At 36.6% G+C, this 26,722-nt stretch overlaps 1 protein-coding gene across 2 annotated transcripts in view; it reads left to right on the plus strand.

Moving 5' to 3' along the window:
- Window positions 1-26,722, plus strand: part of LOC115214285 (tolloid-like protein 2) — a 125,826-nt gene that overhangs the window by 90,610 nt on the left and 8,494 nt on the right. For both annotated transcript variants that reach the window (XM_029783431.2, XM_036504864.1), the window contains 7 exons: window positions 1,812-1,896; window positions 5,525-5,649; window positions 10,175-10,324; window positions 21,717-21,807; window positions 23,846-23,967; window positions 25,213-25,362; window positions 26,360-26,450. In XM_029783431.2, the coding sequence (XP_029639291.1) occupies window positions 1,812-1,896; window positions 5,525-5,649; window positions 10,175-10,324; window positions 21,717-21,807; window positions 23,846-23,967; window positions 25,213-25,362; window positions 26,360-26,450 (814 nt within the window). The remainder of the gene's footprint in view (window positions 1-1,811; window positions 1,897-5,524; window positions 5,650-10,174; window positions 10,325-21,716; window positions 21,808-23,845; window positions 23,968-25,212; window positions 25,363-26,359; window positions 26,451-26,722) is intronic.

Here is a 26,722-nt window from a genome sequence, read left to right on the forward strand (position 1 = left end):
GCCACACAGTGGGACTGAACCCGGAACCATGTGGTTGGTTAGCAAGCTACTTACCACACAGCCATCTTTCTTTTACTTGTTTCAGTCATTTGACTGCGGCCATACTGGGGCATCGTCTTGAAGAATTTTAAATCGAATGAATCGACTCCAGGATTTCTTTATTTTTTTCAAAGCCCGGAACGTATCCTATTGGGCTCCTTTGCTGAACCGTGAAGTTGCGGGGACGTAAACACACCGACATCACTTGTCGGGTAGTGGTAGGGGACAAACACATACACAAAGACATAAAGACACACCGACACACACACACACACACACACACACACACACACACACACACACACACACACACACACACACACACATAGTTGAAATTTGAAGAAAAACAAAAGACGAAGGCGGGTGTATAAATCGGGACGTGAAGACAATTCCGAAATAATAAAGTTTTGAGTTGAACGAGCAAAAAGCACTTCACAAACTTATATGCTCTAGACAGCTTATGGCTTGTATTAACCGAGTATCTGTTTTTCGCTGGAACAAGAGGCCAGACAATGCAAGGGCATCATCTAGATCAAAGGTTCTCAAACTCATTTTGGCCAAGACCCCCTTTTGACCCTTGGAATCACAAGGACCCCCCTCCCCGAAAATGTTTTTATTTTTCAATATACTACTTATTTTGATATCAGCAGATAATGATTGAAAAAATAAAGGACATCGTTTTACATATGCGCTTGTGCGCAGTCGGGAGTACAGATATACAAATTGAAATGCTAAAAAACGAAATAATGGATTGAAAGTTTGGTGATTGCATTTACTCCCACCACGAAACACTTATGAGATCAACCCGTTGTCTATCGAAAGAGTGCTCTTTGGTAAATGCCGATGAAATCATTTCAAACCTTTCTGGTTTCCTGGGTGACATAACTTATATGTCAGATTGTGCAACAATCTAACATTTAAGTTGTTGTCACTCCAGGAAGAGGATTTTTTATGCTCAAGAAAGAGAGTGTATTTGATAGAAATTGTTGAAATACATATGTACTTCATATGAGTAGTAAATTGTGGAGGATGGTATTCACTGTACTTGGATCTAGTTTAGTTTGAGTCACAAAATCAGCCCCCTTTAGAATGACGTAAAAAAATCATTTCTTATTCAGGATCTAGTTTGTTTCATGCGCAAAACCTGCATTTTTTAAAAGGAAGTAAAATATTCTGAAAATTGGTTATCTTGATGCTATTTTCCACGTTTGTTTCTATGGAGCAATAAACTTCTGAAGGAAAAATTTGACACGCACAAAATTTTTTTTCTACAAATATGCTTCAGATCATGTAGATTCCGATTAAACTGTTTAGGTTTCATTATGAGAAATTGATCTATTCCATTTCATTCTCATTGGAAATACTGGTTCTAGATTTTCAAGTCTTAAGAAAATGAATTATTGTGAAGGTGTTTCTTTTCCCAAGGACATTAGAGGCTTACGAAAACACTTTTCAGAATTTTCATGACTGATTATCTTCAAATCAGAAGTTAGTTTCAGATTGGAGACCATGCGCCAATGATTGAAAAATTGTGGAATCCGCTAAACCCACCCAAGGCCAAGTAATGATATTAAACCAGACGGCCGGTTGAGGCTATCACTAAGTATAACCACATATATTAGCTTTAGTTTATTTAACTGTGTATGCATGCCAATTTGCATGCATATAAGCACACTTGAAGAGTTTTCTCGCACGCTCTTACGTGCTCTCTCAAACTAATAAGCATAAACCTGCTGACTAACCAACCTCAACCTCACGTTCTAATTTTTCAGCCTATGAATGCACCAACGTTTTGTTAGAAAGTAAAAGAGAAAAATCTTACTTTGCATCTCCAGATTTCTCAGCATCTTTGAAAAGGTAAGAATGTTATACACACTCTTGTTGATCATTTTTCCCTCTTCATTTTTTTTTTGTTCATTTGCTTTGTTATTCTATTCACGTGCACCAACAGTTTATGCCCTTCGTGAGGACATTTTCACCGAAGATAAATTATTCCGTAGTAGTAGTAGTAGTAGTAGTAGTGGTAGTGGTGGTGGTAGTGGTGGTGGTGGTGGTGGTGGTGGTGGTGGTGCTGGTAGTAGTAGTAGTTGCTATTGTTGTTGTTGTAATGGTTTTAGGGAAGGAGTTTGTTTTCTTATAAAACTGCAGAACCATAGGATCTGGATGGATACTTTCATTTATCAATCTCTGATCTGGAATTGACCAAAGAAAAATAAATATCAACATCAAGTTCGGACACCACAGCCACATACACACACATAAATATATATATATATATAATATATATATATTATGTTCCAGCTAAGAGCTTGCGCCATGCTGATGCACCGCCGTTTCGCTACACTGTTATTACTAGGAGCCTCCTCTAATATGTGGCACTTGTTGAAGAATGGATTTGCACCATGCAGTGTCGTCCCGTTCTGGCATTGGTGTAGCTTTCAATGCCAAAATTTGGCACAATTCCTTCCAGGATCTTCCAGATATATATTATGCATACCTCTCCCTCTCTCTCTCCCAGGGAGTAGAGTCTTAGCTGTTTCAAACGTTTCCCAGTAGCTGAGCTGTTGCAAAGAAAGGATCTTCTTTGTGAATCTTCTCTGGATTGCTTCAACGTCCGCTGTTAATCTCACACTGGTAGGTGACCATAGCTGTGAGCAGTAATCCAGGTGGCTGAGGACGAATGTCTGCCAGAGGACCAACATGGTTTCCTTATCTCTGGTTCTGAATGTTCTTAGGTCAATTTGAGCACAATCGGATGGAGGATGCCCGAGATCCGAGAACAGACACACACGCACGCACGCACACACACACACACACACACACACACACACACACACACACACACACGCACACACACACACGGATTTTATATAAGAGATATAACATAGGATTAGAGAAGAAACATTCAGATTCGGATCAACGACTTTATATAACACCACGCTTCCATTCATTTCATCATATATAAACATTATCATGTCCTTCCTTCGACATATAAAAGGAATACATATATAAAAGCACAGAAGGTGAAAAATATATATGCACATAAAAATACAAAATATACAGAAGGGCTTGTAAAGAAAAGGTATGTACAAATCGTCTAAAATAAGTAATCAAAATGTATTATTAAAACGTGTCAAGCGACTAAAATAACTAAAAAATACCAATCGACTAAAAAAAGTTTTACCCCTCAATTAAAAATATATCAATAGAGTTCATTTCTAAAGAACCTTGGACTTCAACCTACCATGGTTTTTCAGAAAGGAACTCTTTTGACATATGTGAGTGCGTGTGTGTTTGAAGAAAGGGTTTCTTAAAAATGTTGACTATCTTTATATATATATAAAACTGAGAATGTGTGTGTGTGTGTGTGTGTGTCTGTCTGTCTGTCTGTGTGTTTACCTAAAACTTGATAACTACACAACCGATTTCATTCAAATTTTACACATGCCTTACTTAGGGTCCGGGGAGTGTCATCGGCAAAAAAAATGTTCAACTTTTTGCCTAGGGCGAGCCCACGCAATATCATATCTTCTCCACTACGATTCCCTAAAACTTGAGAACTACACAACCAATTTCATTCAAATTTTACACATGCCTTACTTAGGGTCCATGTAGATTCATGGGCAAAAATGTTCAACTTCTTGCCTAGAGCGAGCCCATAGCAATATCATATCTTCTCACTATTTCAGTATTACGTGTTAAAAGTGAAACAAAAATATTTCTCTATTTTATGTCAGATGCTTCACTTAACAATAAAATATAATAACAATTGATTATATGTAGTAAGTAATAATTAAAATCAAACTAAAGTATAATATAATCGTAACAACAAAAACTAAAATAGAAATGGTATAACATTGTATCAATGCTTTGAATGAATGGATGAATAGGAATAAATAAAAATAAATTAGCATGCAGAAATGGAATAGTCCAGATGGATAATAAAAATTAAATTAAAGAAAAGACTATTGTCTATAAAGTATACAATGTAGAGAAAAAAGAAAAGCTAACAATTCCAGTCTGTTATATATTTTGAGTATTGTTATCACTAGCGATATCAAGATATAACTTTGTATTTTGCATTTTAGGTGTAGATGTATATATATACATGTACATGTAATATGTACACATATATATACACATATATACATGCACTAGCACTATGACCCGGCAACGACGGGTCTTTAATGCTAGTATAAAAATAAATCACAGGGAAACAGAATGACACGTATTTCTTGAAATGAAGTCAAACTTCCTTCCAAAGATTCGTGTCGTTCTCTTTGTGTGTGTGTGTGTGTGTGCGCGCGTGCGTGCTTGTGTGCGTGCGCGCGTGCGTTGAATCCTTGGTAGAAGAGATATATAGAGAGAAAAGCTTCACATCTGTGGATTGATTATTTTAGTTTGCGAGTAAATCACAATGTGTTAGTAATTAAAAACATTCCAACCTTTTGAACAAGGTCCAGAATATGCCGTTTTGCAGCAGCATCTTACAAGACTGTTAACATAAAGTGTATGTAAGGCTAGAGGAGGAGCTTAGTTTTCATAACATACAAAAGTACATTCGTAATTGTTGTTGTTGTTGTTGTTGCTGTTAAGCCGTAGGTAAGCTATTATCACAGGTATTTCAACTGTAGCTACACAATACTTTGTAGCTGGTCTAGGTATTTTATGTAGCTTTTTCCTATTTAAACAGTGAGTTTAAGGAGATTCGGTTGCTATTTTGTTGTAAATTGAGCGATCGATTAGGCATTTGTACATAGATGCTCTTGATCAGCAGCAACAATAAGAACACCAGTAACACGGTGTAACATTTTTGTGTTGTTTTTTGGTCAGTAAGTGTTATTTCCTTTTTTTTTTTATTTAGAAATCAAAGGAGATGACTATTATTCCCTTCAATCTTTGCTTTTCTGACCTGGACATCAATATTTTGATAGTGACTTATTTTACATTACATTTCAGACAGATTCCGCACAGATTTGCTGAAGCAGAAGTATCGTTTTAGCAAGTATTCTGCTCAATATCACAGATTTGCTTGCCAGTTGCTTGACCATAATCACTTGAGCGTGTTCCTTAGTGACTGACAATATGTGTATCTCTGATCATGAGCAGGAGTACTTGAGGAGCAGCATAAGCATGTGTTGAGAGAGATTCATTGAGGTTTGAATAGATATAACAAAAGCAAAGTTTGAAGGAAATATTAGTCATTTTTCATACTTTCTAGGGTTAAGCAAATATGAAATAACAGTTGATACACACGGACAAAAATCATGTTACACAATGTAATCATGTTCCACTGCTTTCATTGATCTGAAATTATTACAGGAGACACTTGCCCAAGGTGTTTATACATTGGAGATTGAAACAATGCCCTAGGTCATAAATTCCAATTTTGCTCACATTAACACACAAACAATAACGTACATATATTCATTTTTCTACTAACTGATTGTGTCTTTGTTGTACATTTCCTCTTTTTTTTTTGTAGTACTAACTCATGTTCGTGGATAGTATATACCCAAGTACCCGGAGATAAGGTGCGACTTGAACTCGTATTCACTGACATTATGAGTGATGACAACTGCAAAGATACCTACGTGGATGTGTATGATGGTATGTCAACTATTTTGAAACAACTGGAAAAAAATTTCGATAGATATGACTAATAAACAGGTTACTAGTCATATATATGTATGTATATTATATGTGTATATATATATGTATATATTATAATATATATATGTATATATATATATATATGTATATATGTATATATATATATGTATATATTATATATATATATGTATATATGTATATGTATATATGTATATATATATGTATATATATATATAATATATAATATATATATATATATATCTATATATATATTATATATATATATATAGCAGCAGTAGTAGCGCCAAGCAGTAATGAAGATGTAACGTACTTTAAGCTAATTAAAATATGTTTGAGACATGTTTTAACTTCTAAAGGTAAATTTACTGCAGTTACCGTGAAAATGAAAAAAAATATTTCTTATGATAAGTCTACTCAAAGCTTCCTCTCTAGCGGATTCCTTGACGCACGTTTCTGGCTCTTTAGACTTCCTCAATGGGAAATAATACCGCAGAGATAACCCTGTTTTTAGATGAAGCTACAGTTTTGAATCTGCCCAGGGTTAACTCCCTTCGGTATTTTCCATTGAGGAAATCTAAAGAACTAGAGACGCGCCTCTGAGAATCCGCTAGATGGAAGCACTGGGCAGATACGATTTTTTACACCTCTTATCATAAGAAATAATTTTTTTTATTTTCATGGTAATTGCAGTAAATTTGCTTTTAGAAGTCAAACATGTCACAAATATATTTTAACTCACCTAAAGTTCGTTTATTTTTCATCTCTACTTGATTTGTGCCTACCTCTTATATGACCAGTATTACATCTTGTAATCGATTATTATCACATCCTTGGTTACAGGTGAAGAGGAAATGAACTCCACAAGTGGGTAGTGAAAAACATTTTTGAACTGTTCGTTTAGTATTTAACTTATCTTCATAGGTTTTCCTGTGAGGGAGCCGTCCTTTTGGAAGAGGTGCACTATCTGAGATCGTTTTCTTGGCAAAGTTAAAGAACATTTTAGGGTATCACTTCATACTTTTATAACACAGGTCTCATTCTCTGTTCTCTCTTTTTCATAGGTTTGATGCAGGTCTTTCTCAATCTCCACCAGTGTTGATTTCAGGCAGGACTTTTCATTACTTTTGAGAAGTTTGTTCAGGTGGTTTGTAATCTTTGTTCATCATCTCATAAGATTTTCCCTCTCCCAAGAGATCTCGTTCTTGCGTGTGTTGGCTTTGTTCTCTGAGACAGATTTGACTTCCATTACGGATATAAAATATTCGAGTTTCATGTCAATGTTTGGTGTAGAGAGACATTTAAGCCAATCCCGTTTGAAGATCTTTTTCTCACTCGATTTCCATTTTGCTTTATGAAATCTCAGACTGAAGAGATTTCTGGTGCTTCGTATAGGCTCTATTTCTGCGGGATATTTTGGTTCATACATAGGCAGGTCTATTATATTATGATGTGAGACTAGTGTCGGTGCCACTTGGACATTAAGGATGATACGCATATTGTTTGTTTAAGCAGAAAACCAGTATATTATTTGCCCGGATTTGTTACAATACAATTTGCTCCATGAATGAAGCATTAGTAAAGTTAATCAGCGACTCCACCCGTACTTGTTGGTAGTGTGTCATTCCTGCGGGCATGAGGTCCTCAGGCCAGCCTACATTGAGGAAGTTGAAGTCACTCAAAAGGAATACACTCATGTGTAGCTCCAATTTGGTGATAACATCTATCTTTGCGAGGCAATCTTCAAACTCGCCTGTTTTGGATTATCTGGAGAGTGATATATAGTACACATAATATTAATTCGTCTCATGTGTTCAATATTGCTGTTACGTACTGAATTTGAATATGACAACAGGATCTGGAATGTGAGTTACTCACAGATGTATACTGCAGCTCCATCGTGTCTCCTTTCACTTCTGCCTGTTCGTATTACAACATATTTTGGTATGTTTACTTCTGCATCCCTTATATCAGGCCTAAGATACGTGTCCACAAGTGCTATGCATAGAGCTTGATTGCATGCAGCAAAGTCTTTCAGGAAGAGATTTTTGTTTTGTACTTGTAGTGCAACAGACTTCTGATGCTTAATAGAAATATTGGAGCAACGCATGTATTGGTAACAGTGATGGCTATCTTCTACCTTGTTATATGTGGTGGCCTCGTGAGGGGTGAGTGTGGTTCCCAGTATGTGCTTGACGTAGCCAGAAAAGATTTTTGTTCAGCAGCTGCTCTTTTCAGATCTGAAGAAGGCTGAGCTTTTGGAGTAGCATGCATTACGTCTGCTTATTGTATTTTAGGAGCAGACATTGTGCGTTTTTTTTTCTTTGTTCTCCTCCTGGAAATGAGTTCTGTTGTAGGTCCATGCAGTTTAGGCAGGACTACAGATATGCAAAACAGAAGTCTATACCATCGTCATCAAGCCAGCAGTTTCCTTGCAGGTAAAATCTGCATATGTTTCTACTTTTGCTTTTGTACCCCCTATTTCTATTGCCTTCATAGTTGGAGATCTGTTTTGCTCCAAATTTTTTCTTCTTCCGTTCTTTTCTTTTCTTCTTGGCTCTTCATTGTTTCTGGGGTTTTTTGTTTTTATCATGTTTTAGTGTTTCTTCGTCGTTAGCAGGCCTCTGAGTCGTGACTTCGGTTTTATTCTTTAATGGATCCGCTGGGTCCGAGAGACTTTTCTTTTCCTTTCCACTCTCTCTAATGGCACCTAGGATGTTGAGTGTGATATAATCGGTCATAGGAACGGGGTAATTCGAGTTTCTCCGATGTGTGCATGCTGTAGTTTGGTGAAACCAATACGCTTTAATGCTGCCGCGAAATAATGCATTCCGCAGAAGTAATTGGACTTCGTTTTAATCTTTAATGGATCCGCTGGGTCCGAGAGACTTTTCTTTCCTTTCCACTCTCTCTAAATGGCACCTAGGATGTTGATGTGTGATATAATCAGGTCATAGGAACGGGGTAATTCGAGTTTCTTCCGATGTGTGCATGCTGTAGTTCTGGTGAAACCAATACGCTTTAATGCTGCCGCGAAATAATTGCATGCTCGCAGAAGTAATTGCAGTACTTTGATTTTCCAATTTTGCCACATCTTTCCTGTATATACCTTGAGAGGGAGAGGAGAGAGAGAGAGAGAGAGAGAGAGAGAGAGATCTTTGCTGTATATACCTAGAGAAAGAGAGAGAGAGTCATACACAAACATACACATATAGGGAGAGAGAGAGAAAGGTGCAGAGAATTAAAAACTTTTGTTTGTCTTACCTTGAAACTGGCCAGGTTAAAACAAAATAAAGTGAAATTCTCCATTCTTGCACAACTCACATAGTTTCGGTGATCTTTACGTACGTGATTCGTAATCGAAACGTAAACAAGCCTTAATTTCCAGAAATTCTTGTATTTGGTAATTGAACAATCTACGAAATTACATTGGCTCACACAAGATGAAATCTTACAACCACTGTTACTCAGAGAAGTGTACAATCAACGCAGTCAATGTTGTTTTTCAAGTCATGTTTACTCAACCATATGATGAGAAGATCTTGATTTTTTTCACGTTGGAAAATTCCTTAGAACTACGTAGACATTGATCAAGTTAAAATATTCTTTGAATATATGTGAGTAGTGATGTATAATAATATTTAAACTGGAGACCACCCAGCTTTCAGTCTAATTCGATGTAGTTGGAGCTTTTCAATGTTTTCCAGGAGTTTCGCACGTTTAAACACGCTGGCACAATCTTACACGCGTGTGCGCGCATACACACGCGAGCACACACACACACACACATACTTGTATGTATGTATGTATGTATGTATGTATGTATGTATGTATGTATGTATGTATGTATGTACGTACAAAGAATTTCTCCCTTGCATCATTTCTGACTCATGTATGAATCACAGGACAGATCAAGAGGTTAGGTTTTTCTCATAAATTTCTTGGTGCAACAGGCGAAGACGATCGTCCAAGAATTAGTGGGAAAATGTGGATTTGGTTTCGAATCCTAGCTTTGAAATTTGATAACTATTCGCTACACATTCTAAGAGGGCCGGGCTACATCCAGGTCATGATTCCTGGGTACCCTTCTGCGTACACTTTTTAACTACTTGGATATCCGAGGCTTTTGCATTTAAACAGCCTGGAGAATTCATCTAGTTTGTAACTCCTCTCCGTTGACTCAGCTTTCAAACATACAATTATATAAGAAATAACGTTGGTGAAACACCAACGCAATCACAATAACTCATTCAAGGTTATTTTCCTTAACGTTAAAACCAAAATATTGCCTTTAACCAATGGGTGACAGATACAATATGGCGTTAGACAAACTGCTTGTACGCATTACTTCTGAGTTCAAATCATGTATATTATCATTCAGACGTCGATAATTATGGTCAATTACGTATATACTGAGTTATGTGTATTTGGTCCCTTCCCACAAAATCTTCTAGACGTGTGCCTTTGATATAAATCTCAATTTATTATTCTTATTAAACAATAGGACCAAACGATCACGGATTGTTACTGAAGAAATTCTGTGGTAGGGAAACTCCTTCCTTGAAATCTACTGGCAGCCATCTTTTCGTTCGACTCACTGGTCACATTAAACATGCAACTCGCTTCACTGCCGTTCATTATTCTGAACCGAAAGGTAAGTGGATTTTATGGAATTCTAATTAATCAGTGGTGCAGAAAAAACAGATTAAAATAGATTATTTTAAAACTCACTGCATCATGTTTTCTAGATACTTATTTACATTTCTATTTGTCTTTGTAAAGTCAGTAGCTTATATCTTATCATCCACTACCGTCATAAATCCATAGACAAGATTATTAACTTTTGACCCTTATATCTGTAAGAAAATGTCACAAGATTATATAATTCCCCACTGTAAAATACAGCTCTATAAGATACATTGACGAGTGTTTGTCAACTTGTAGTTCACGGTGGCTGGTATCTTAGTGAGAATTAAATTTGGTCCTTATCTGCTTCATATAAAGTATAATAAATAATAATAATAATAATAATAATAATAATAATAATAATAATAATAATAATAAAATAAGAGGGAAGGCGGCTGGACGTGACAGAGGCTGGTTTATCATAATATAATAATAAATATAATCTTATAATAATAATAATAATAATAATAATAATATAATAAATCAATAATAAAATAAGAGGGAAGGCGGCTGGACGTGACAGAGGCTGGACGTATTTTTTCGATGCTCTGAACTGGCAGTAGCTAACCCAGCAGGACAACTGAAAAACACAACTGTAAAAAACTGGAAGATCTACTGTTTTCTGTGAGTAATTTGAATTTCCCTCGAAGTAAGTTAAGGAACTTACATATCTACATCTTAGGACATACAAACGAACACCTAACAAAAAAAATTAGAAACATAAATATCTCCAATTTTGTGTGAACATTTTGTCGTCCCTTCTTCCATGACTATAAGAATGTGTAAAATTGCCTTTATTGTAACAACACAATTAAATGCACGATAAAAAATTATGGAAGTAAGCACCTGCTAATATATACATACAGTTGAATTCAGAAATTTTTAAAATCATCGACGTGAACATCAGATAATATGTGTGTGTGAGTATACATATACATATACATATGTATGTGGAAAGGAAGAAAATAGAAAGGAAAAAAATAAATAAATGTAAACAGGTTTGACCTTTCCTAACCATTAATGTCCTTTGTCTCTTGGGCTATCTCTCCACCATCTGCTGAATCTATTTATAGACCCATAGAGCATGACCTCTTCAACCAACTGCTCCCCCACACAATGGCAGTAGTGGTGGTGATGGTGATAATGACAGAAACAAAAATAACAATAAGATACTGCTGTGACTACACATAAAACAATATCATTGATGATGATGATGATGATAATGGTAATAATAATAATAATAACAATAATAACTGACAGATCCTTTTTTTCCGTATTTTATTCTCATTTTTTCGAACTAATACAGGCAGAGTGAGCCTTTTATAAGTTTAAAAGAGGAAGGGAAAAGAAGGAAGGAAAAAGGGGAAGAAGGAGAAAGAAAAAAGAGAGAGGAAAAAGAAGAGAAGGAAAAGAAAAGGAAAAAATGTTCGGAGATAAAAATATCAACAAAATACAGACGAATACAGATCTGCTAGAGCCTTAAGAAGCTGCGCTACGAGCAATGCTTACGTGTAGAGAACCCTAAACTGACAGATCCATCTCTAATGTAAGAGTGGAAGCTGTCATGCTTCAATGTCAACAAACAAACTACAAACCGCAATGGTCATCGCACGGATTACAAAAGACCACGTACCCGAAAATTGACCAAATTCTGATTGAAAAATCAGCGAATGGATCAAAATCTTCCAACACACAGGAGCTGGACGTACCCCACAACCGGAATATTCCAACAGATGGCCATCCATGCTCGTCACCAAATGATCAAAAGAAAAAGAAGGAAAAATGGTCTAGGGAAGATAATAAAGAAGTTCTTGCGGCCTTCTACCAGCCCATATATTCCCCCGCAGATAAATCTAAACACTGAACAACATACTGAAACTGGAGACAGAAACACTCTGAAGCAAGACCCTACATAGACAGTAACAACATTATAAAAAAAATTACTGACGAAGTAGAGATTGATCAAGTTAGACAAGCAGTAACGGATAAAATGAACGAAGCTGCAGCTAGAGAGATAATACAGAGGAAATATTATAGACCAGCCCAGGGCTGATATAAACGAAGTAAGGATTGAAAGAGTTAATATAAGTGATAGGCAAAGTGAATACTCCCTGAACCAATCATAAACACTAAGACATATGAACATCAAATAGATAAAGAAAGTCACACAAATATTGACCCCCCAACAGAACTACATGAGCTAAAAAATCAAATCATGATTGAATGGCTGAAATTAAGGAAACCAGCATGGATGAACGCGATTGCACTCCCTAAAATCCGCAACTCTAACCAAAACATGAAAATAATTGGTAAAATCCGGCTTGCACTTAAGGATATAATTTCAGCTAATGATGTGATATCACAATCTCAACCACCTATACTATGCATCCGCGAAAAATCTCAACGATCCTATGTATGTGAAGATTAGAAAACGGCAACATTCCCACAAAAAGCCTTCTTTGCAAGAGCGTTTGCAACAACAAATTAAACTATTTAGATCTGACATTGAATATTGAAAAACCTTAAGGTTTCCAAGACTACCAAACCTACAAAAAACCCAAAAATTAATGAAAAAATATAATATGAAAACTATACTGTATTTGATGCCACCATAGAAACCATCAAACAAAAGGCATCTGCCAAAGCTGCCCGCATAGCGAGGTATGGAAAAGCGTGTTAGATTTTTCAAGGACAAATGTTCAAAAATAACCCCAAAATGTTTACAGGAAGATAGGAAAAACAGCAGTTACTGTAAGGTTTGTACCATCAAAAGAAGAAGTGCAGGGATTTGGAATAAAAAGTGTCAGAAAGAAAAAGCACACAACGAAAAGGCCCCCTGGATGACAGAATATCTACAGAACTGGACTCCTTAGAAGAGCAAAAGTGGGGAGGTGTCAAGGTAGAAGATATAAGATCTGCTCTCAGGAGGTCAAGCAAATGGAAGTCTCCAGGAAAGGATAAAATTCCTAACTTCTGGCTGAATGCCTTCCCAGAGAGCCATGGACTGCTGACAGAACTGTACAATGATGTTTTGCACACACCCTAGTAGGATACCTCCTTGGCTAGTTAATGGGTTAACATTCCTGCTTCCAAAAAGTGAAGAAAAAGAAAAGAACAAAATGAACCAAAAAAACTATAGACCCATAACCTGCTTAACAACTATGTATAACACGCAAAGTCTGTCCTGACGGAATATACTTATAGTTTTTTTAACAGACAGCAGCATATTCCCTAATGAACCGAAAGGCGTAAACGTGGACCCTCGGTTGTAAAGACCAACTACTCATCAATAAGATGATCTTAGAAGATTGTCACAAACGACACAAAAACTTGTCAATCGCCGATAGACTATAAAAAGCTTTTGATAGCCTACCACATAGCTGGATTAAGAAATGCCTGGAAATGTATAAGATAGCACCTACTCTGTGAAACTTTTTGACTGTAAGTATGAGATCATGGAGAACCACACTAACTTTGAACAGTGACAATGAATCCCTAAATGCTGGTGATGTAAAAATTTCATGTGGCATTTTCCCAGGGTAACTTACTGTCACCACTCCTCTTTTGTTTAGCCTTAATACCTCTCTCAAAACTGCTCAATGACGCGCAGAGTAGGGTATAAAATGTTGATAAAAATATAATCATCTCATTTACATGGATGATTTAAAGCTTTTTGCAGAAAATGACCAACAACTCAAGGGCTTACTAGCGATAGTCAAACAATTCAGTGACGACATCAGAATGCAATTTGGCTCGATAAATGTGCAAAAGCTACCTTTATCAAAGGAAAAATGACAGAAACATCTAACGTTAGCATTGACCAGCAGAATGTCATAAAAGAACTAGACCCAGCGGAGAGCTCAAGTACCTAGGGGTTAATTGAAGGGGATGGAATAAGGCATTCAGAGATGAAGGAAAAGATCAGGAGGGAATGTTATCGAAGAGTGAGAGCATACTCAAGACAGAGCTGAATGCAAAGAAACAGGATCGAAGCGATCAATGCATTAGCCATACCAGTCGTGGCTTACAGTTTCCATATCGTTAACTGGTCAATTACTGAAATATGTCAGCTTGACAGAAAAATACGAAAACTGTTGACAATGCATAGAATGCACCACCCTAAGGCAGATACAGAACGACTTTATCTGCCAAGAAAAGTAGGAGGCCGTGGTCTTTTACAACTGGCAATAACAATGAAGATTGCTACAATTGGCCTAGACACCTACCTGAAAAAGTCTGAGGACTGGATGTTAAAACTTGTCTCAAAACATGAAAACAAGAAAGCATTATACTCAGTAACAAAACAGGCAAAGGAATATCTAAGTGAATTCCGAATACAACAAATTTCGGAATTAGAGATAGTCATACAAGAAACAAGCACACAAAAAGCTAAGCGCATGAAAACCCGTGCCAAAACTGTGGCCTTAGATATTCTGAATAATGAATGGCAAGAAAAACCTCTCTATGGCAATACCCAAAGAGAGCGAATAATGCAGATATTGACAAAGCCCTGGCCTATCAATGGCTAATGGCCTCTGGCTTAAAATCTGAAACAGAAGGGTTTATCATAGCAGCTCAAGATCAATGCCTACCAACAAGAAACTACCAGGCCAACATATTAAAGAATGGCAGTAGCCCAACATGTCGTGTATGTCGGCAACAAAATGAAACCATTGATCATGAGCAAGCATCTGGAAGAAAACAATCTGTTTCCAGAAGTGCAGAAGGGATGCTGCAAGGGCTCATACGGATCAGCTACTGATCTATAAAGCCATAACTGAAGAAAGTCGCAGAAAGAAGAATGGTCTAAGTATGCCCTGGATCGATTACCAAAAGGCTTTTGATAGTATTTCCCACACACGAATCTTAGAAAAATTAGCCATGAACAAGGTGCACCAATAATCATAAAATATATAACATATTCGATAAATAAATAGTAAACAGTGCTACAGCTCCAGACAAAAGAGTGACTCATAAAAGCCAAAGCCATCCCCATTAGAAGAAGAATATTCTAGGAAGATACACCCTCTCCACTCCTTTCCTGCTTGGCACTGACACCTTTATCTGACCAGCTAAACAGAACTGGATGTGCATACAACTGTTACGGTAAAGCAATCAGCCACACCGTATATATGGATGATCTAAAACTGTACGCTACAAATGATAAACAGCTGGAAACATTACTACAGACAGTACATGTATTACTACAGAAATAAACATGAAATTTGACTTAGAGAAATGTACCAAAGCAACTTTGAAGAGTGGAAAACTAGTTAAGAGTCGCAACATTACACTAGGTAATGCAAATTAAATAAGAGAATTAGATCAAAGCCAGACATACAAATACTTCGGAATCAATGAACTAGAAACGATACAACACATACAAATGAAAGAGAAGATAAAAGAATACTATAGACGAGATTTAGATTAATACAGAAAACAGAGCTCAATGCGAAAAAACAAGATAATAGTATCAACACTCTAGCCGTCCCAGTTATAAGTTACAGCTACAATATTCTTAACTGGTCTCTAAATGAATTAATCAAAATAGACAGGAAAACAAGAAATATAATGACAGGGCTTAGGATGCACCACCCAAACTCTGACATAGAAAGGTTATATATACAACGTATGGAAGGTGGTAGATGCCTTATACAGCTAGAAAACTATTACAAAATAACCACCAAAGACCTACATCAGAAGCAAGGAAAACTAATACAAATAACCACAAAACACGAACAAAACAAAAAAACGTTTTCAGTCTTTAAAGAAGCTGACAAATACAAAACAGAAGCCATATCACCTAAAAACTATGAAGAAAAAGAAGAAACAACAAAAAATGAAACAGCAACAGATAATGATGACAAGAAATGTCCGTTCATGGCAAATGCTGGATTAAACTAAGCCTAAAAGTTGTAGGCAAGCAAAATCCCAACAATGACTGAGAAGCCCAGGACTCAAAGCAGAGACTGAGGGAGTTTTAATTGCAGCACAAGACCAAAGCCTTTCTATCAGAAATTACCAAAAACATGTAATGAAAAGAAATACAACATCTAACCGTAGAATATGTGGAGATGGACAAGAAACAATAAATCATATTGTCTCTGGTTGCCCAGCCCTTTCTATGAAGGAATATATTCACAGACACGACAGAGTTGGGACCTAAACACACCGGAAGCTGTGCCAACACTATGGAATAACAACAGAAAAATGATGGTATAGGCACACGCCAGAAAAGGTCACAGAAAATGAGAAAGCAACCGTACTCTGAGATATGCCAATACACTCTGACAGAGAAATTAAGGCCAATAGAGATCAAGAAAAAAATGGTTAATTGATGTATCAATACCAACAGATGACAATGTTTCTCTAAAATGAAATGAGAAACTTTCAAAATACAAAGACCTAGAAATAGAGGTAACTCGAATGTGGAGTCCAAAATCAGAAACAATTGCTATCATAGTAGGCGCATTAGATATGATTAAAAAGATATTTTGACAAATACATAACCAAAACACCAGGATTGACAAGTATATATAACAAAAAAAATAGCACAACTTGGTACCACACACATCCTACATAAAACACTTTCAGTACAGTAAAAATGAGAGCATCACAACCACAGTACATACCCAAGGCTCGAGTATCACAACAAATCACAGCACATACCCAAGGCACACAGAGCTGCGCTCAGTAGTGAAGTGAAAGCGCGCTATAAAAATAAAATAATAAAATAATAATAATAATAATAATTCTTTCTACTGGAAGTACAAGATCTCAAATTTTGGGGGAAGGAATTAAGTCGATTACATCGACCCCAGTGCGTTACAGGTTCTTATGTATTCGACCCCAAAAGGATGAAAGGCAAAGTCGACCTCGGCGGAATTTGAAATCAGACAGTAGCAGCGGGCAAAATACCGTTAAGCATTTCGTCGAACGCGGTAACGATTCTGTCAGCTCTCCGACTTAATAAAAATAATAATAATAATAATAATAATAATAATAATAATAATAATAATAATAATAATAATAATAATGATAATGATGATAACAACAATAACAACAACAATAATCGTTTAATCCTTTCTTCTAAAAGCACAAGGTCTGAAATTTAGTGGGATGGGGCTAGACGACTGCATCGACACCAGTACTCAACTGGTACTTATTTCACCGACTTTGAAGGGATTAAACGTAAAGTCGATCTCGACGGACTTTGAACTTGGAAGGTAGCGACGATAAGCATTTCGTCCAGCATGCTAACGATTCTACCAACTCGCTGCCTTAGTAATATTAATAATAATCCTTTCTATGATAAGCACGAGGCTTGAAATATGAGGGAGGGGGATAGTCGTTACATCAACACCAGTATTTTCCATACTTTTACAAATATTCGTAAAATTCGTACATCCACTTTGTGAGTTTATCAACTCCTCTTCGAGTTTCTATTAGCTCCACATAAATTGGTTTATCCTCGTAAAGTTTATTAATTCCTCGTGAGTTGTCTAAATTCTTTTCGCGTTTATTAATTTGTCATGCGTTGTTTAAATCCTCGTTGCCACTCTTATATCCACTTCAGTATACAGTATACTTAGTAAGATCAGTAAAGACACGACTATCTCTGATCGCCTACTACGTACTCTGGTACTTCATGTCCTTTTTACTTATCGCATGTTATTTCATTCGTCACGTGGGAGGGATGCACCATTATTACCAATACTCTACAAGATATCTATATATATATATATGTATATATATGTGTGTGTGTATATATGTATATATATATAAATGTGTGTGTGTGCTTGTGTGTGTGTGTGTGTGTGTGTGTGTGTGTGTGTGTGTGTGTGTGTGCTTATGTGTGTGTGTGTGTATTAGGTTGTCCCGAAATCTCTGATAGATTTTAAGCTAAATCTTTTAACGCCTTATTGAACACACCTGAAATATAACAGTTAAAACTTTGGCGTTGCTTGATTCCGGTTACCTTTAATTGACTTGTGAAATAGATAAATAAATTTATATTCGCGTTGTAATGCTTTTCTTTATTCAAAAGACTTACAAAAACGTTTGTGAAGTTTATGGTGATGTTGCTGTAGGTGAATCAGCTGTTCGAAGGTGGTTTGCAAAATTTAAAGCAGGAGAGTTTAGCTTGGAAGATGACAGTCGCAGTGGAAGATCTTCAAAATTGGATGAAGATATTTTGGAGGCAAAAATCGATTTGTGAACTTGCAGAGCATGAACACCTAGTGAAAAAAAGGATACATTTCTCGCTATAATGTATGTGTCCCTAACAAACTCTCAGAAAAGAATTGCTTGGACCGGTATTCCATTTGTGATATGCTTCTGAAACGGAATGAAAGCATACCTTTTTTGAAATAACTTGTGACTGGAGATGAAAAATGGATTGTGTACGAAAGCGTAGTGCGAAAAAGATCCTGGAGTTTGCGTAAGGATCCCTAATAACAGCAACCAAAGACGAATATCCATGCCAAAAAAGCAACGCTTTGGGTTTGGTGGGTTATAAAGGTATTATTTATTATGAGCTCCTCACACAAAACTAGACCATTAATTCTGATATGTACTGTCGGCAGTTGGCTAATTTTAACCAAAAAATCAAAGAACTGAAGCCAGAGATTACCAATAGGAAAGGAGTAGTGTTCCAGCAATGCATGTGTCGTTGGTTACCTCATCAAAGTTACATGACCTTGGCTGGAGTCTTTTACCCCCATCTATCATATTCTCCTGCTCTTGCGCCATTCGATTACCACTTGTTTTTGTCTCTACATAACTTATTGCAAGGAAAAATATTTAACGATTTAGATGGAGTCAAAATGCATCTAGATAACTTTTTTTCTTCAAAACCAGTCAAATTTTATGCTGATGGGATATTTAAATTGCCTGATAGATGAGAAAAGGTCATTAATAATAATGAAAATTGTTTCATTGCATAAAATTTATTGAAAGGTCAATTATATCCATTTTGCATATTTGAAAACGCTCAGAACTTTAGAGCCAACTTAATGTGTGTGTGTGTGTGTGTGTGTGTGTGTATGTGTGTGTGTGTGTGTGTGTGTGTGTGTGTGTGTGTGTGTGTGTGACTCTATCTTGTCTTCACTCTTTCTCCCTTTCTTTCTTTCACCCTCTCCTATTCTAGCCTTTCCACTTTCTCCTTTTTTCTCTCTTTCGCACTTTTAGCCTTTCTCCTTTCTCTTTCTTCTATTTTCTCTCTGTCGCTCTCTCTCCCTATATCTTGCCTTCTTTCTCCTCTGCTTGCTGTCTGCCCCGTGACCCGTGACCAGCTTTCCTTGTTTTCTCTCCCTTTCTCATATCTGGTCCCGTAGCTGACCAGTCACAAATTCTCTATCTCATTGCCTTCTATCCTTTAGAATTTCATCTAAGCGTTGCCAATATTCTTGTCTTTTTTGGCCCTATGGCTATATTTTGCTCGTTTCTTATTTATTTCGTCTCATTTTTTCCCTTTCGTGTGTCCACTGTTCTGTATTGTTTTGCTTTGTTTTGTTTGCTCTCGGCCCTATATTCGCTGCAAATTTTTGCGGGTACCGCCAATATGGAAAGTTCTGTCTTATCACTAATGGTGCAAAACTGAGTATTACCAATTTGTTGATAAATGATGAAGAATTAGGGACCTTCTGTGACTGTCTCCGGTCCGGTTGTACACTCAGTACACGTTACGTCGTTTGTTTATTTACCATACATTTTTCATGTATTATATATATACATATGTGTGTGTGTGTTTGACTCAGTTCTAGTGCATAGAACAGACCCACCTATGAGATGTTCAGAGCTGGCGTAGTGGAAATTTTTGTAAAAAAAAACTCTAAAAAAAATGTCTTCTACATATTTCGGCCCTATTGATCAGCTTAGGTCGTGTGGGTGTTTTTACTATCAATGCAACATCAATTATTTTATTGTTAGGTCTGAAATGGTGAGGCAGACAAGATCACTCTGTAATCTACGTTATTTAGCAATAACAGTTATTCTTTGGTTAATGTAACCGATTTGAATTCGCGTGACCGATATAAGTCGGCCAGAGCATGTATTGTATATCTGTAGAATGTGGATCAGTAAATCCTAGGGAAGTTTATCTGGATTACCAGCGGCCGAAGGATCGAAGGTCATTAACAGGGTGTGTATTTAAGGGCAGGACGTGTCTTTAAGGGCAGGGCATGTCTTTAAGGGCAGGGCGTGTCTTTAAGAGCAGAGCGTGTCTTTAAGGGCAACAATAATTTAGGTTATTTATCCTATTGATGGATACTGTGGGATGGTGGAGTAGTGCAGTTTCCCACAGAGACAGAGATAATAATTACATGCTCCAGGTGAGTAAGAAAGGGTCCCTTTAAAGATGCTTCGTGTGATGTTAGGTAAGTTGTTTCGATGGTTTTGGAGTCTCCAGATGAAGAGAGAGAGAGAGAAATAGATTTCCACCTCTACACCTGAAGGATTGCATATACTGCATGTATTTTCCCTGAAAGATATTGACTGTGGTGCCCATATAGTGCTATGTGGTGCCATCAGATGGTGTGACAGTAACTCTATCAGTAAAAGTCTTAGAGAGCCAGGATCATTCCGATGAAAAGCTGACAAGATTTCGCCAGTTACAGAGTTTATGATACCAACATGTAATTTGGAAATGCTTTTTAATTAGCGTTAGGAAGCTCTTTGCTATATTGGTGGAAGCTCCTAGATGGATGGAGGATTAAACCATATTGTTTTTCACTTTCTATCTATGTCTTGTAACTGAACCATTCCACAAGTTCGATAAAATAAGTACTAGACAGGAGTAGTCACTGGGACCGATATGACTGACTGGACACTTGAAGATGGAACATTAGAAATCAGCAAAATATTGTGTGTGTTTGTGTGTGTGTGTGCACGTGTGTGGGTACGTGCATATATATCTATGTGTATATGTGTGTGTTTGTGCGTACATATATATCTGTGTGTGTGTGTATAAATATGTGTATGTATATAGTATAAATATCTGTTTCAGTCTAAAATTTCCAGTCACAAGGCAATGATTAACCCAGATCTTATCCAAACAATTCCTTGTACAGCGAAGTTGAATCATAGATATATTCGTCATTACTATCTTTATAGTTATATAGTCATTTTCATAATTATTATCAGTATTTTGGGAATACCGTATATGCCCACAGTGCACGCCCGTTGGGTACAATTTATGGCACATCAGAATAGATTACACAATAATTCGTTTACTTATCTCTAACTACATGCAATACCGCATTATACTGTGTTATAGAAACATTTTCAGTATTATGATATATTGGTACTTCAAACATTTTTCCAAACTCAAATGTAATGTTTAATATTTTGACTATTTGTAGAAAATAACTGCCCTGCTCTGAAGCTTTTTCATGCCAAAAGGACAACCCAATTCTTCAATGTAACACCATTCAGTTTTCCGGATGATGGCAGGTAATCAATGATCTGGATTATATAGTACCTACTATAACTTTGCATAATATTGGATATCGTAAAATAGCAATAAGTTCGGCACATGCACTCTTCGTAATGTTTTTATATATATTGTTAAGTTTTCTTCGTATCTTTTGCTTAAAACCAAGAGTATTTTTTCTGCTGGTTTCGGCAAGGTGAAAAAAAAACTGGTTAAATAATCCAACCACAATCGACATGGAGAGCACATTTTCTCTTTAATCTAAGGTTGTGCCTTCAATTTCTTTTCTTCATTAAAATTAGATATATATTCACACATGAAAGTAATTCTTTTGCTTAGGCGATGTCATATTATTGCTTGCTTATTGTCCAGCTTATGTTATCATATGGAAAACGACAACATTCAGCATATTGCTTACAATTACATGAGAAAAACTCATTTGACATATGCCGTTAAAGCTCGTAAGAAATATACAGAATTTGTTACTTCTCATTTACATAATCGTTACCATCATCGTTACCATCTTCGTCACCACCGATATCATTATCATCATCATCATCACCTCCATCGTCATCAATAATGCTATTATCATCACCAACATTGTATCATCACCACTGATATCATCATTAGCAGTAGCAGCTATCAACTACAAAGTACACTTGCTTTGGGTATGATCATGAAATCGTTAAATATTCCGTTCTCTCATCAATCACTCTACCATTGTACGCCATTAAGGTCTTGATTATGATTTTGGGAGGCAATCCACAGTTCATCCTTCCATCGGTGGATTTTTAGATGATAATTTGGCTGATGGACAACGTTGTGCGTCTTTCATTGGGTTTTAACATTAACGAAAGCTACATGTTTAATAGGGCATGTTCATGATCAATTCAGTTGATCCACTCTAGAATATTACTGCTATATATCGCATCGATGCCGGATGAATATAATGTAAAGAAATGAGACTGAATAGGAAAAAGCAGATTTGTCGTTCACAATAAATTGGTTTTGTACTAACTGCCCCTTAAATGGCTAACAATGGCATTACTTGATTGTTACATATTCTATCGATTCCCAATGGCATAAAGGGTCAAGTCAGCATCAGAGGTATTTCAACTGAGAACTTAAATAAGATATAATTAAATACCTCAAGTTATTTAAACTAACACTCCTCGGTTTCAACTACCCACCGTCCTAACTTGGACTAAATTGTTTCTAATGTAGATAAAAAGCCTGAAATTCATGAGGATTCAACTGATTATATCGAACCCTGTATTTGACTGGTATTTTTTAATTTAACGATCTCTGAGAGTTGAAAGGTGGGACTTGATCTCGTAAAGAGCCGGAACAAGTATCGCAAAGCATTTTGCATGAGGCTCTTGCGCTTCTGCCAACTCACGGCCCGATGTCAAGCTTTGAAGGAATGGTTTAGTCAATATCATTGTTCCCAGTACTTGGTTGGTGCTATATTTTATCGATCCTGATAGAATGAAAGGCAAAGTTGACCTTGACACGGTTGTGCCACTTCACTGCCTTACCTGCACTAAATGATAGCTTCAAATTTTGTTACAAGGGCAGCAATTTTGAGGGAAGGGGGCAAGTCGGTCACATCGGCTCCAATGCTCAACTGATACTTATTTTATCGACTCCTGTATGATGGAAAGCAAAATCGACTTCGGCGAGATTTGATCTGGTGTGCTAAGGATTCGGCAAGATTTTGTCTGGTGTGCTAAGGGTTCAGCTTGATCAGCGCCTTATCAGTTCTTCTATTGTAGACACAAGGCCTGAAATTTTGGTGGGGTTGGATTTGTAGTCTATTACATCGACCCCAGTGCTCAACTGACACTTATCTCAACTCTGAAAGGATGACTAGTAAAGTCAACCTCGGGGGAGTTTGAATACAGAACGGAAAGACAGATGAAATGCCATCAAGCATTTTGTCTGGCATGTTGATAAACTTGCACTAAATAACAAAAGATAAAATTGTGAGCCATTTGGTTTAATCTTTTTCTTATTTGGTTTTGTTTTATTCTACCTTTGTCACATCTATTGTTGCAGGACTTGTAAATGGTTTATTTCAAACGGGGGAGGAAACGACACCATTCTGCTGCAGTTTCTTTTTACGGATATGGGAGAAGAAAATGAAGACTGCCAATCAAAGTATATCGCTGTATATGAAGGTAACAGTTATGTTTGAATACACAAAGATATAACTTAAGCAAAATTTAACCAAAACCATATATATAAAATGAAAATAAAATTAATCATTAGAGTAAAACATCTTGAACAAAGTCTTACAAACGCACATACACACACAACACACACACACACACACATACAACGCACACTCACACAACACACATGCAATACACACACACACATAGTGAGTAAGAGAGTGAGAGAGAGGGGGTAAGTGTGTGTATGGATATATATTTATTAATAAATAAATATATATATATATATATTGGCCTGCTCGCTTAGCCAGCGGGGTGGCGTCATTTGAAGGCTAAAACAATGCGAACGCATTGTGACCAGCGGTGTGTAACAACATCTGATGTTCTGGTCGGTCTCGTGATCGTGATATATATATGTATATGTAAATGTGTGTATGTATATACGAATGTTTGCCGAAAAGTTCCTGGTTTTAAGAGTATCGTGAAAGACCTGGCTGGAGGTCCAAACTTCCGAGGTCTTTTACGGAGCTTAGAAAAACTTAAGGACCGCTGCAATAAGTGTGTGATTTGAGAGGGGAATATGTTGAAAAAAATCATAATTAACTGATCCTCCTGTATTATTTTTTACCCAAAACCAGGAACTTTTCAACATATATACGTGTGTGTGTGTGTGTATGTGTGTGTGTGTGTGTGTATCATTAACGATAACGATATACATGTGAAAGTTATAGTTGCTAAGTCAATTGATATTAAGTCACATCTATGACGAGATGTTTAATTCATATCACCACAACCCAGCTAGTTGTACTGTATATAAGTGCCAATACAGTACTGGAAATGGTGACAACACTATATAACTAACAAGTGATTTCTTTGCTTGCATGCCGGGATTTAGATTCCATTATAAGTTTGCAAAGTGCAAATGATTCAATTCCAGTGTATCTCAGAATATACTCTTGCGTGTTTTCGTCATGAACGAATACTATGTCTTAAGTAGAGTAATATAATCTCCACTTAAACGTGGGTGTTCTGTTAGAAGAAACTATACTATGGTAGATACCACGAGAGAAACTCTCATATTGGTTTTTGGTGTAAAAATGTACACTTAGTTATATCGCTAGCAGGGAGATAACTCTCCACCACCTCCAGTGCTGCTTCAGCGGCGCTCTGTATAAACAAGGGTTGTGGTGGGAGAGGTTTAGTTTTCATGAGCACCATTACATAAAATGCATAAATATATGTTTTTTTCAGGTTCGCCAAACTCAAGAACACTTCTGAAAAAGTTTTGCAATGATGAAAATCCGATATTCCAAACTGAAACGAAATCATTCCATGTGATGTTCTACTCCGCGCACCCTATAGTGGATGTATCATTCGTAGCAAAGTACGAACTTCTCTCACGTAAGTCCTTATGCGGGTTGTTTTGCTGGTTTGTGTGTGTGTGTGTGTGTAAGTGTGAGCTCAATGTTTACATGAACAACACAAAAGATGCATGCATAAACGACTTTTAAATTCATTCAGCACCACATATGCACACACTAATAGAAACTCTCTCGCACGCACACACACACATACACACACACACACACACACACGTACGCACGCACGTATGCATACACACATAAACGCTGACAGCGACTAATTTTCGCTTGACAATTTTAAAAGTCAAACAAAATTTTATAAGTTTCAGTGAAAAGGAATTTTATAAGCATGATTCTACTGTCAATATTGTCCCCCCTCATCAGTAATGCTTTGCTGTTATATCTGGACTTGCGTTAGCATAATGACTGCCAATATACATCAGAAAACAGAGAGTTTGAGGGAGCCACAACTGTTGGAAGTTCGAAGTCACCGTTAAACTTTTCCTTTTCAAATATAAAATTGCTGTTCAAATATAATACCCTATGTAATATAACTGTACATATAAGCAAATATATATATATATATATATATATATATATTTATTTATCGTTTCGTAACCATATTGTTGGAAACAGATTTGCCCCGTAATCAATTGTGAGTAGTCATTAAAGTTGTGATGAACTGTTTCTTCGTCTTCTTATTTGGATTGTGTGTGTGTGTGTGTGTGTCTGTGTGTGTGTGTGTGCGCGTCTGCATGTGTATGTATATATGTATGTATGTGCGCTCGCCTATGTTTGTGTTTATTGTCTTCAGGTGTTCGTAGTGTGTTTCTTATGCTTGTATGTGCGTGTGGACACAGTGACTCGCGCATTATAGTTCGAACGTTAGGTCATATAAATATTGATATTGTTAAATTTGCAAGAAGATCGTTACCATATGTTTATATATGTCATTGCTGAATGTATTACACAGTTTACATGCAGATGTTGAATTTTTCTCACATATAATCACTCCTTAATAACTTTTGTTTTGCTAGCGACTCTTGAGTTATATAATGATTCATATATGGTGGCTGATGATGAGAAACAGTATTTTACATCACCAGATTTTTTCAACCAAACTGACATGTAAGTATAAATCAAATTTACGGCTCTCCACCATGACAATACAGAAATGTTACACAAACAAATATAATGTATCAAAAAATATTATTAACCATATCAATTATTAAAAGTTAAGCGGGGGGTTTGAGGTTAAAAAGTTTGTTTTGCAACTGAGGAGTTTCGTGTAAAGTCCCATGTACGATACCTTCGGCAAGTGTCTTCCATTGTACCGGGTCGACCAATACCTAGTGAGTGAATTTGGTAGCCAAAAACTGTGTGGAAGCCTGTCGTGTATT

The sequence above is a fragment of the Octopus sinensis genome, linkage group LG7 (genome assembly GCF_006345805.1).
Source record: "Octopus sinensis linkage group LG7, ASM634580v1, whole genome shotgun sequence".
Taxonomy (NCBI): Eukaryota; Metazoa; Mollusca; class Cephalopoda; order Octopoda; family Octopodidae; genus Octopus; species Octopus sinensis.